This window comes from Pseudoliparis swirei, chromosome 5, assembly GCF_029220125.1.
Source record: "Pseudoliparis swirei isolate HS2019 ecotype Mariana Trench chromosome 5, NWPU_hadal_v1, whole genome shotgun sequence".
Classification (NCBI taxonomy): domain Eukaryota; kingdom Metazoa; phylum Chordata; class Actinopteri; order Perciformes; family Liparidae; genus Pseudoliparis; species Pseudoliparis swirei.
This window is the reverse complement of record NC_079392.1, coordinates 10,263,596-10,276,416: the sequence shown is the minus strand read 5'-3', so window position 1 is coordinate 10,276,416 and position 12,821 is coordinate 10,263,596. Positions and strand designations below refer to the sequence as shown.

The window sequence follows — 12,821 nt, the reverse complement described above, 5'->3', positions numbered from 1 at the left end:
GTCGAGATCTTAAAATAGAATGAAGAACAACTTCTTATCTTTTCAAAAGAATGACAATTTAGCTCATTAATCAAATATTACATTTTTACAACCCAAACATTACTTTTGATCAGCCTGGATTGCTTGATCCCTTCGAAGGCCTCACGGTAAACAATGACCTTCCCTGCTGATTGGCGACAAATTTTAGATTTTAATTAAATTCAATACAATTGGAGAACATTAGCCACGCCCCTGATATGGTTGAACCAAAAGGAAACAAGACTAACGACACACAAAGTTCTGATTATCCATCAGATCATTTTATGACATAATTTATTAAATATCTACTTACAGTATCTAGTTGTCAATCACCACGGTATACATTTTGATATGAACATTATAGTAAGCAAGGCCAACAAAATATTTCCAATTGATGTGAACATACTATTTAAGCACAGTAAACAAATTACAGACAAAAACATCTGAAAAAAGTGGCGTACTCTTAACTTACTCTCTTAACCCTCCTGATGCCTTCGGGTCAATTTGGCCCGATTCAATGTTTAATGTCGGTGTTCTTTCGGTAGTCAACAAACAAACATAAAGTACCTCACACTTAAACTTGGAAAACAATATTAATTCTAATAATTTTCTGGAGATTTTAATAGCTAGGGTCATATTGAGTCGGAAAATACGAAGAACATGTGAAGTGTAGGTGGAGGCGTGGGTCAGTAAAACATGAGAGCCACTGTGGAGCCGAACCTCAGCGCTCAGCAGATGAAGACATCGTGGTTTATTAAATGTAGTAAACCGGGCTACTGATCATCAACATGGTAAATCACAAGCGTTATAAAAGTCAAGATGACTAACCTATCAGTATTTTTAAACTGTATTGTATCAGTCCAGCCTGGCTATAATTTGTGAACAGGTTGTGTGTTGCAGTGAAATTATAAGCAAATACTTTCCCATAATATGTAGTAATATTGCACGTTATCTAAGTTTTGAGATTTGTAAAAACACTTTACATCTGATGGTGAAAGTGTCTTTTGCTAAATGGAGGCTCCCGTACAACTAAACTGCCCCGTCAATTACGTTTCACAGTTTTTAAACGGTTTGAATGTTATTTACCAAAAACTTAAAACATATGTTGGTTTGGGTCAATATTTGTATGGATTTGTACAAATCCAAACAAAAGTTTTAAGCAACACTGCCTGGTTAAGTTTAGGAAACACAAATACATCAAAGTTGTGTAGTTCACAAAGGACTGCCGTCTTGTGGGTAAATGTTTCTGACCCATCAGCCATCCGACCTCCCCACACAGACTGCTTTAATCTCATTTGTGACACATCAAGCGGTAATCCACGACAAAATATTTCCCTCGAATGTAATTACCTTCGCATTGAAAATGCGGAAGGTTATGTTTTGATCGCCGTGTATTTATTTATTTATTTGTATGTGTGTTATTCGCATAACAAAAAAAGTTTTAAGCCGAATCGCATGAAATTTGGTGGGATGATTGGTTATTATCCGGGAACCATTTGATTAGATTTTGGGATCGATCGGGTCAAATGTCAAGGTCATGAAAAGGTAAAAATCTTCTTGAATCTCATGAAATTTGGTGGGATGATTGGTTATTATCCGGGGGCCATTTGATTAGATTTTGGGATCAATCGGGTCAAAGGTCAAGGTCATGAAAAGGTCAACATCTTCTTTTTACCATAGCGCGGGCAATTTTTATCCAATTGGCATGCAACTAATGCCAAAATGTTCATAATTCAATGCCCAATCTTGTGATATGCGAAGGTATGCACTCTACCGAGTGCCCGTTCTAGTTTTACAATGAAATGTTGTTGTATATGAACATTTGGACACTTACGACTCACAGTAACAACTTCAAACAAAAAAAGAAGGAAAGTCTTGACTTCATGCCAAAGTAACTCTTGAAGTCACCCTTTTTTAACCAGTTTTTTCTTCTTCTTTTCGATAAACACAAAACACAAAAGCAAACAGATCTTTTCCGGTGTTCACTAATACCGGTAAACTTTTAGTTGTCCATGTTTGCCTGCCGTTGAAGAGCAGCCCGTTAACGTCACAGTTTGTTGTTCTCCTTCTGCTCCTCTGTCTGGCCTTCTAGTCTGGCCTTCTCGTCTTTGATTGACACAGATCCTGAATCAGTTTGGAGGCGAGGAAGCGCCTGTAGGAGTCTCTCTCCATCAAGGTGTAAATCATCTTCTGAGCGTCGTTGAAGCAAGTGGGGCAGGCGTTCTCCAGGTTCCGCCTCGTTTCCTCTCTGGTCACCGCGTCTAAGTTTACCTTAGATCACACAGAATGAGAGGAAAGGCCGGGGTCAGATACTAAGAACACAAACTATGAGCAGAATGGCGGAAGATATTTCAAAAGCCAAAGTTATAAGTATGATGGAAGAAAACATAATAAAACTAGAACGGGCACTCGGTAGAGCGCATACCTACGCATACCACAAGATTGGGCATTGAATTATGAACATTTTGGCATTAGTTGCATGTCAATTGACCGTGCTATGGTAAAAAGAAGATGTTGACCTTTTCATGACCTTGACCTTTGACCCGATCGATCCCAAAATCTAATCAAATGGTCCCCGGATAATAACCAATCATCCCACCAAATTTCATGCGATTCGGTTTAATACTTTTTTAGTTATGCGAGTAACACGCATACAAATAAATAAATAAACGAAGGTAATGACTATTTTTGGCAAGTGTTACAGCTGATTTAATCGGGCTAAAAATGTTGTAAATGTTGTCATCTGGCAGAGGACAAGCTTCGGGTGGTAAGCAGAATAGAAACATCCTTTCACATCGATTTCTTTTAAAGATTTTATTTTCCATTTAAATTTTCATTACGATTAATTATTTTTGAGTGGTTGTTAATCGGCCTGTACTAGGGTCGTGAGTGAGAATATTCATAGCTTCGCAGCTTAGTTTACCGTGACATTTGCAAGCATGCATGTTCCTCCTACTCATTGATTTGACGTTTCAAATAAGCCGCTGTGCTCTCGTGTACTTTGGATGACAACCATTACCTCACTGGGAGCGTCCGCCTCGACATGTTGCTGGTAGAGCTGCTGGGCTCTGCTCGCCAGCTTGGAGGGTTCAGACTTCTTGTAGTCTTCGCAGGAGACCCAGAACTCCATGTTCTCCTCGCTGAACTCTGACCTCAGGAAGTTGGTGAAGACCGTACGACCCACTAACAAAGACAGAAACATATATATTTTTTTTTTTTTATCAAATGCACCTTTTCAAACCCATTAAAATATTGCTTTGCCACATGTCCCAGCCGATTCAAATTACCTAAATCTGGTATAGTTGATTGCGTTGTGAAGAACGATGCCACAGAATGTAAGGTTCTGTGTGTACTCTGTGTGTCCTCGGTGTCTCCTGTGTCTTCTCTGTGTCTCCTCTGTTTCCTTGATCGTTTCATCCCCTTCACCTGCCCTCAGCCTCTCCTGTCTCCTTGATTGTGTCATACCCTTCACCTGCCCTCAGCCACTCGTCTCGTTAATGTCTACACCTGTTTCCATGTCGTACACCTGTTTTCTCCCCTATATATTGTGCCACTCTTTCCATCATCTGTTGCTGGATTGTTGTCTTTTTCCGTCGTCCTGTCTTTCATATCTGATCCTGCCTGCTTCGACCCTGCCTGCCCGCCCTGAACCCTGATTCTCTGTCAGGGCTAACGCCACAAGTAGCAAGGTGCAGGAGCTCATGCGGAGAAGAATAGCGGAATCAGTGTAGATTAACACAAAGATGCTCTTTAGTGAGTCAAAAGTTTCCACAAAAAAACCCCAAAAAGGGGCAGGCAGAGAACTGGGATTCAGGGTGGGCAGGCAAGGTCGAAGCAGGCAGGATCAGTTACGAAAGACAGGACGACGGAAAAAAGACAACAATCCAGCAACAGACAAGGGAAAGAGTGGCACAATATATAGGGGGTAAAACGGGTGTATGACATGGAAACAGGTGTACGACATGAGACATTAACGAGACGAGAGTGGCTGAGGGCAGGTGAAGGGGATGAAACGATCAAGGAAACAGAGGAGACACCGAGGTCACACTGAGTACACACAGAACAGAACCTTACACAGAATCAATCCAATGTCTGCTACCCACTCTTATTACATTTCACCCCAAAAAGAAAATCCTCGCTGTATGAATTGCATCCTGTCTTTTTTAGTTACACACGACAGGAAACGCGTTCTAGTTCACAGAGATCTCGGATCCTTTTGTGGAAATCAAATTTGTATCAAATTGGTGAACTTCTTGAGTACTACAGCTTCAAAAACCATACGAGACTAAGAGATCAGATGGAGATCACTGAGCGCTGAGAAAGGAAGGAGGACATGACACTGTCGGAGGTCAGTGGACGAGGTCACGGAACGGAGCCGGTCCGAACTCGGCTGCTTCCTCAAAGGCCATTGCTCCCCTCTTGTTTCCACGTACACACACAGTGTAATTCCCAGTGGGTTTATGCACACACGCACTCACACACACAAACACACACATATACACACTGCACTGGTCAGCATGCCCTGGGGGGCCATTGAGTTGTGCCTTGAAACACGTAGCAGAAAACCAGGGCCCGGTACCAATGTCCCCCCCAAGGCCTTAAACCTTAAACCATCAAGGACTTACTGACGTCACCTGGTAAATGTTTGAGTGTGAGACACTGTGAGGGCTGGACATTGTGTAAATAGGAATGGGACAGCACTTTGCTTCAACATATATTGTTATGGGTATTTATTTAATACTTTTTACTCCCTTCACATCTTCCAGGCTCTTTCCTCACAGGACGAGAGGTCATTTCATGACATCACATGTCATTTAGCTGACGCTGACCCAAAGCGACTTACAATCCAGTTACATCCACACACCGTAGACACGGCTACAGGGAGCAAGTCAGGGTTAAGTGTCTTGCTCAAGGACACATCGACTATGGCGGCAACCCCCTGATTGAAAGACGGACCTGCTACACACCTAAACACTGACCCACAGTCGCCCCAATTAATCTATTCACCCTTCTTTTTTTTTTCATGCGTGACGCAAGAGAGCCCTCACACACTCGACGATTTGAACCAATCCATCACAGACTTTGAGGTGTATGTATGTGTGTGTAAGAGGAGGAAGGGGGGGGGGGGGGGGGGGAATATCTGACCGTCCTTTTGGGCTTCCTTTGTATTTAAACAGAACCTCATTAGGACTTGTTCCGAGTTCTGGTTTATCAAATTGAGGTGAAAAATAATATTGTAATACTTACTTTTACTGCTCATCACGTGGTTAAAAGACTTCTTCCACTGCTTCACCTCCGCTGGAGTAGGAATACTAAAACATATAAAGATGGTTCATGAATTATAAGGCTGTTCAGACTTTCTGATTGGGGAATTTTAAAGGAAAACTGCGATGCACAAATTGTGTTCAGGATGTTTTTCATCTGGATTTAATATTTTTGGATCCAAAGCACAAAATGTTCCGACTGGGAGTTTTATATAAAACCATTTCTATTAATGGTATATTGAAATTACGGTCTAATACGGTACATTTAGCGATGGGTATATAAACCAATCGGCTGCTTCCTGTCATCCCACCCCAAAATAAATTTTAAAAAAGAATGACATATCGTCACATTTCCATCCAAACAAGAGATTATGCTTTCGCTCTCCTCTGCTCCCCAACTGCTCTAATTCACTGATCAATAACTAATCCAACATTTACACAGCAAAACCTATCGTCTGATAATAGATTCAAGATTCAAGATGTTTTATTTGTCACATACACACACAGGGTGTGCAGTGAAATGAAAGTGGCAATGCTCAGCAGGAATGTGCAAGGGCAACAAGTACACACTATTTACAATAAAAAACAACACAATATTTACAGTAAGTGTGTGTGTGTGTGTGTGTGTGTGTGCCTAAGAGGGGCAGTTGTGTGGGTCTATGTGGGGGTCCTGGTGAGGTCGGAGTTCACAGTCCTGATGGCCTGAGGAAAGAAACTCCGTCTCAGTCTCTCTGTTCTTGCAGCGTGACTACGGAGGCGCCTGCCTGACCGCAGCAGCTGAAACAGTCTGTTGTTGGGGTGGTGAGGATCCTTCATGATCCTGCCGGCTCTGGTTCTGCACCTCCTGGTGTACAAGTCCTGCAGGGTGGGAGTGTAGTTCCAATAGTGCGTTCAGCCGAACGCACTACTCTCTGCAGAGCCTTCCTGTCCTGAGCGGAGCAGTTGCCAAACCAGGCTGTGATGCTTCCTGTCAGGACGACCTCTACAGCTCCAGAGTAGAAGGACTGAAGGATCCTCTGGGAAACTTTAAATTTCCTCAGCTGCCTGAGGTGGTAGAGGCGCTGCCTTGCCTTTCTCACCAGAGTGTCTGTGTTTGTTGACCATGTCAGATCCTCGGTGATGTGGACTCCCAGGTATTTATACCCGCTCACCCTCTCCACAGTAGTCCCGTTAATCCCCAGTGGTGAGTACGTCCTCTGTTGTTGTACCCTCCTAAAGTCCACAATCAGCTCCTTAGTTTTGGTGACATTCATGATGAGGCTGTTGTCCTGGCACCAGAGTGACAGATCAGCAACTTCCTCCAGGTAGGCCTTCTCGCCGTTGTCGGAGATCAGGCCCACCACCACTGTGTCATCCGCAAACTTGATGATGGTGTTGAGCTGAACCTGGCCACACAGTCATGTGTGTACAGGGAGTACAGTAGGGGCTGAGGACGCAACCCTGGGGATCCTGTGTTCAGGGTGAGGGATTTGGAGGTGAGTCTGCCCACCCTGACCACCTGTGGCCTGGTGGTCAGGAAGTCCAGGATCCAAGCACACAGGGGTGTTCAGTCCCAGCTCAATCAGCTTGCCGGCCAGTCTGGAGGGACTATGGTGTTGAAAGCTGAACTATAATCAATGAACAGCAGTCTCACATAGCCCCCTTCTGGCTGTCCAGATGAGAGAGTGTGTGTGCAGTACCTGGGAGACAGCATCATCTGTGGATCTGTTTGGGCGATAAGCAAACTGCAGCGGGTCCATGGAGGAAGGGAGGAAGGCGCAGATGTAGTCCTTTATCAGCCTCTCAAAGCATGTCATGACCACCGAGGTGAGGGCCACCGGTCGGTAGTCATTCATACATGCTGGAGAAGCATTCTTGGGCACAGGGACAATAGTGGATCTCTTGAAGCAGGCGGGGACCACGGACTCAGCCAGGCTGTCTCTCTCCCTCCGTTAGGGAAATCAGACCATGCCGCCATTTTTCTGCTTCCGGAGTATAAACAAAGGATCGCGCGGGAAGCGGTAGTGACGAGGAACGTAATGCGGTGGTCTGACCAATCAGAGGCTGAGCTACAGGACGCTCTGAGTATCGTTGACTGGGACATGATCCAATCCAGTTCCAGTGACGTCAGCGAGTTTGCGGAAGTAGCAATGAGCCTCATAGCAACGCTAACGGACACCATCGTCCCCACGGTAAAAGTTAGGGTCTTTCCTAATCAAAAGCCGTGGGTTGATAGATCCATCCGTGAAGCTGTGAACGCCTGCTGCTGCCTATAACTCCGGTCTTGTATCCCGCAACATGGACGAGTACAAGGCAGCGGTCTATGGACTGAGGAGGGCGGTGAAGGACGCCAAAAGGAGGTACCGAGACAGAGTGGAATCACAGATGGAGCAGCGCGACACCAGGCGCCTATGGCAGGGGCTACGGACTATCACAAACTACCAGAGCAGACCCCGCAATGGTGAGTGCCGACGCATCCCTAGCGGACGACCTGAACTCATTTTATGCACGGTTTGAGGCTAGCAACAACAGCGCTAGCTCGCCGGCTAACAACAACACCGTTAGCGTAGCCGAGGTGAGTTCTACCGCTGGGGATGAACACACACTCTGTGACCGAGCACAGTGTGAGGAGGGCTCTGTTGAGGGTGAACACCAGGAAAGCTGCAGGTCCAGATGGCATATCTGGGCAGTACTGAAGACCTGTGCTAACCAGCTAGCTCCAGTGTTCACCACAATATTCAACCTCTCCCTGGCTGAGTCCGAGGTCCCCGCCTGCTTCAAGAGATCCACTATTGTCCCTGTGCCCAAGAATGCTTCTCCAGCATGTATGAATGACTACCGACCGTGGCCCTCACCGGTGGTCATGAAATGCTTTGAGAGGCTGATAAAGGACTACATCTGCGCCTTCCTCCCTTCCTCCATGGACCCGCTGCAGTTTGCTTATCGCCCAAACAGATCCACGGATGATGCTGTCTCCCAGGTACTGCACACCACACTCTCTCATCTGGACAGCCAGAGGGGGCTATGTGAGACTACTGTTCATTGATTATAGTTCAGCTTTCAACACCATAGTCCCTCCAGACTGGCCGGCAAGCTGATTGAGCTGGGACTGAACACCCCTGTGTGCTTGGATCCTGGACTTCCTGACCGCCAGGCCACAGGTGGTCAGGGTGGGCAGACACACCTCCAAATCCCTCACCCTGAACACAGGATCCCCAGGGTTGCGTCCTCAGCCCCTACTGTACTCCCTGTACACACATGACTGTGTGGCCAGGTTCAACTCAATACCATCATCAAGTTTGCGGATGACACAGTGGTGGTGGGCCTGATCTCCGACAACCACGAGAAGGCCTACCTGGAGGAAGTTGCTGATCTGTCACTCTGGTGCCAGGACAACAGCCTCATCATGAATGTCACCAAAACTAAGGAGCTGATTGTGGACTTTAGGAAGGTACAACAACAGAGGACGTACTCACCACTGGGGATTAACGGGACTACTGTGGAGAGGGTGAGCGGGTATAAATACCTGGGAGTCCACATCACCGAGGATCTGACATGGTCAACAAACACAGACACTCTGGTGAGAAAGGCAAGGCAGCGCTCTACCACCTCAGGCAGCTGAGGAAATTTAAAGTTTCCCAGAGGATCCTTCAGTCCTTCTACTCTGGAGCTGTAGAGAGCGTCCTGACAGGAAGCATCACAGCCTGGTTTGGCAACTGCTCCGCTCAGGACAGGAAGGCTCTGCAGAGAGTAGTGCGTTCGGCTGAGCGCACTATTGGAACTACACTCCCACCCTGCAGGACTTGTACACCAGGAGGTGCTGAACCAGAGCCGGCAGGATCATGAAGGATCCTCACCACCCCAACAACACACTGTTTCAGCTGCTGCGGTCAGGCAGGCGCCTCCGTAGTCACGCTGCAAGAACAGAGAGACTGAGACGGAGTTTCTTTCCTCAGGCCATCAGGATTGTGAACTCCGACCTCACCAGGACCCCCACATAGACCCACACAACTGCCCCTCTTAGGCACACACACACACACACACACACACACACACACACTTACTGTAAATATTGTGTTGTTTTTTATTTGTAAATAGTGTGTACTTGTTGCCCTTGCACATTCCTGCTGAGCATTGCCACTTTCATTTCACTGCACACCCTGTGTGTGTATGTGACAAATAAAACATCTTGAATCTTGAATCTTGAAGGGAGAGGTTGAATATTGTGGTGAACACTGGAGCTAGCTGGTTAGCACAGGTCTTCAGTACTCGCCCAGATATGCCATCTGGACCTGCAGCTTTCCTGGTGTTCACCCTCAACAGAGCCCTCCTCACACTGTGCTCGGTCACAGAGAGTGTGTGTTCATCCCCAGCGGTAGAACTCACCTCGGCTACGCTAACGGTGTTGTTGTTAGCCGGCGAGCTAGCGCTGTTGTTGCTAGCCTCAAACCGTGCATAAAATGAGTTCAGGTCGTCCGCTAGGGATGCGCCGGCACTCACCATTGCGCGGGATCTGCTCTGGTAGTCTGTGATAGTCCGTAGCCCCTGCCATAGGCGCCTGGTGTCGCGCTGCTCCATCTGTGATTCCACTCTGTCTCGGTACCTCCTTTGGCTTCCTTCACCGCCTCCTCAGTCCATAGACCGCTGCCTTGTACTGCCCATGTTGCCGGATACAAGACCGGAGTTATAGGCAGCAGTACGGGCGCTCACAGCTTCACGGATGGATCTATCAACCCACGGCTTTTGGTTGGGAAAGACCCTAACTTTACCGTGGGGACGATGGTGTCCGTTAAGCGTGCTATGAGGCTCATTGCTACTTCAAGAACTCGCTGACGTCACTGGAACTGGATTGGATCATGTCCCAGTCGACGACACGCAGAGCGCCCTGTAGCTCAGCCTCTGATTGGTCAGACCACCGCTTCACGCCTCGTCACTACCGCTTCCCGCGATCTTTGCCGGTACCCGGAAGCAGAAAAATGGCGGCATGGTCTGATTTTCGAACGGAGGGAGAGAGACAGCCTTGTAGCCTCTCTTGAATGGCGTATAGCAGTGGTCCAACGTTCTTTCCTCTGGTAGCACACGTAATGTGCTGGTGAAAGTTCGGCATGACTTTTTTAGGTTTGCCCTATTAAAGTCCCCAGCCACCACCACAGCCGCGGGATACTTGTTCTGATGCCGACATAACACATCATGTAGGTCCGATAGTGCTACGCCGGTGTCCGCTTGTGGTGGTATGTAGACGGCTGTGGTGATGACCGAGCTGAACTCCCGGGAAGGTAGAATGGACGGCATGAGATCGCCAGATGTTCCAGGTTCGCGAGCAGGAACGAGAAAGAGTCTTAATGTTCTTGGGGTCGCACCACATGTTGTTCGTCATGAAGCAAACCCTCCACCCTTAGATTTACCAGACTCTTCCGTTCTGTCTGCACGGAAAACAGAGAAGGACTCGGTTGGGCATATGACTCGATCCGCACCAGCGGGTCAGCCATGTTTCCGTCAGACAAAAGATATTACAGTCCCTCATGTCCCGTTGGAATCTGATCCTGCCCTAACATCATCCATCTTATTTTCCAGAGACTGGACGTTAGCAAGAAGGATGCTGGGCAGAGGTGGGCGGTGGGCTTGAACTCTCAGTCTGTTCCGAATTCCGCCCGCTTTCCCTCGATGTTTTCGCTGCCTCCCGTAGTAGCGGCTCCACTGTTGTTGTTGTGGTTCGCTCGTACGATCTCTGCCGGCCACGCTGGATCGATGGAAAAAGTGGACAAAAACCCTTGTTTTGCGCAAAAGTTTATGTCCAATAGTGTGCTGTGGTCGTATGCTGTTAGTGCCGATGTGTTTGTGGCAAAGAAAACATTAAAAATAAACACAAAAACTAAAAGAGCGCACAATCTCCGCGGAGCTACCTCGACGGCGTCTGGACACAGCCGCGCCATCTTGTCCTTAATGTGAATAATCAACAGTTAATCTCGAGAAGAAACGAGAAATTTTAATTCCCAAACATCCATTGAATGATGCGTGTCACTGCGGCTCTACAGCATGTCTTTGTGTCCAGAATAGAAAAATAACTGATGAGACATTTACAGGGAAACTACATGTTGATTGATACGTGTTGCTGAGGGAAATGTCGCTGTCACACTTGAAGGCTCGCTGAGGGAGCGCAGCCTGAGGCCGGGTCACCAGATCAGTACTAACAGAACATTAACCCATGGTGTGTTCTTCAGCAAACGTAATTACATTTCAGACGGTGAGCTCTGGCGGACACGTCGTGACAAAACTAAACTAAATAAATGAACAGGGGTCATGACCTGTGTCCAAAACCCAATTACTCTTCTTCTCCAATCAATATGGAGACAAAGCAGCTGGGTCAGTGGACATTTACCTCAAACTCCGAATTGTAAAGTCGCCTCCCACAGTTAAAAATTAATATTGACTACATCAAAAGCACTATTTATCAATTGATAACTGCAGAGAAAGCTTCCAGATTGAATTACAATTAATGAATTTAATTAATAAAGTAATTATTGTGTGGTTTGTTGAATCATAATCCTGGGGATTGAGTTTAAAATGTGCGTGATGTGGCATCCGAAGAATACAAACAAATCAAACTTTAAAACATCCACAAATTGAACAAGACATAAGTTCCTCTGACCTCTTGGCTGCAGTTTCAGTCTTCTCTTTTATTTGCTTCTGCTCCGCTGCTTGGGGATCATGCTTCTGGATCAAGAACCTCAAAAAAACCTGTTTATATTTGATGTCTTTGGCACTGTGGAGAAGCAGATGAGAGTGAGTGAAATGCATGTCATTGCACTGTGGTGTTCAAGTCATTTAATAGTTTAAATGTGTTTTCGTGGAAATAATACCTCGAGGATCCTAAAGATTAGCATATGCACAATTGCAACTATTTAAAAGCATTTTATCTTGAATTATTTCTTCCCACCTGCTGTCCAAACTAACTTGCTCTTACCTTTTCAAGCATGTTGTAGGAAGAGCTGCAAGTCCTTTACACATGGTGGAACGTTAGCGATCCAAAATCAGTGCAGCGGGGAGGCAACAGTGTGATTGTGAGCGGCAGTGGAGTTTTCAGTATCACTGATGTATCCACCCCTTGCTGTTCTAGTCCTCTAGAGCGAGCGAGCAAGAGAGAGAGAGAGAGAGCTTTACATGGCACTGTATTACACTCCGGTCCATCGACAGCACACACATCACGTGGAGTTAGCCTGCATACAGCACACTGTATTAAGCGGCTTAATGTTGTAACTTCCACTGTGTCCACATGCCTGAAACATTTGAATTAGTTTGTGGCATGACGATTAGACACAGCTCATATTTTGGGGCAGAACTATTTGGTATTTCTGCATTTTCTATGCATGTCAGTCAAGTCGATTCAATTTAATATAACTCAATATAACAAATGTGCCTCATGGGACTTTCCAATGTGCAGCATAAGACGGCCTTTGTCTTCGGACCCGAGTTTCGGACAAGGTCCAAAACATCCTCTGGTTGAAATTATCTTGCCATTTTGGACCGGGTTTAGCCATAGACTTGGTCAAAGAGAGAGGG

General features: G+C 46.4%; 1 protein-coding gene across 1 annotated transcript; it reads right to left on the bottom strand.

Moving 5' to 3' along the window:
* Positions 1–277: 277 nt before the first annotated feature.
* On the bottom strand, positions 278–12,345 carry rgs4 (regulator of G protein signaling 4). The gene is made up of 5 exons (XM_056415349.1): positions 12,226–12,345; positions 11,911–12,024; positions 5,266–5,330; positions 3,038–3,201; positions 278–2,289 (listed from the first exon to the last, which is right to left on the bottom strand). The coding sequence occupies exons 1-5, from the start codon at positions 12,267–12,269 to the stop codon at positions 2,107–2,109; spliced, it is 570 nt and encodes a 189-aa protein (XP_056271324.1). The 5' UTR covers positions 12,270–12,345; the 3' UTR covers positions 278–2,106.
* Between the last annotated feature and the right edge of the window lie 476 nt (positions 12,346–12,821).

What these genes read in the sequence shown, in the direction of transcription:
- rgs4 (XM_056415349.1), bottom strand. Translation starts at nt 12,269, where the DNA reads ATGTGTAAAGGACTTGCAGCTCTTCCTACAACATGCTTGAAAAG. An exon ending in ACTGAAACTGCAGCCAAGAG is followed by an intron (nt 5,331 to 11,910) that starts GTCAGAGGAACT and finishes TATATGTTTTAG; the next exon opens with TATTCCTACTCCAGCGGAGG. An exon ending in AGGCGGACGCTCCCAGTGAG is followed by an intron (nt 2,290 to 3,037) that starts GTAATGGTTGTC and finishes GTGTGATCTAAG; the next exon opens with GTAAACTTAGACGCGGTGAC.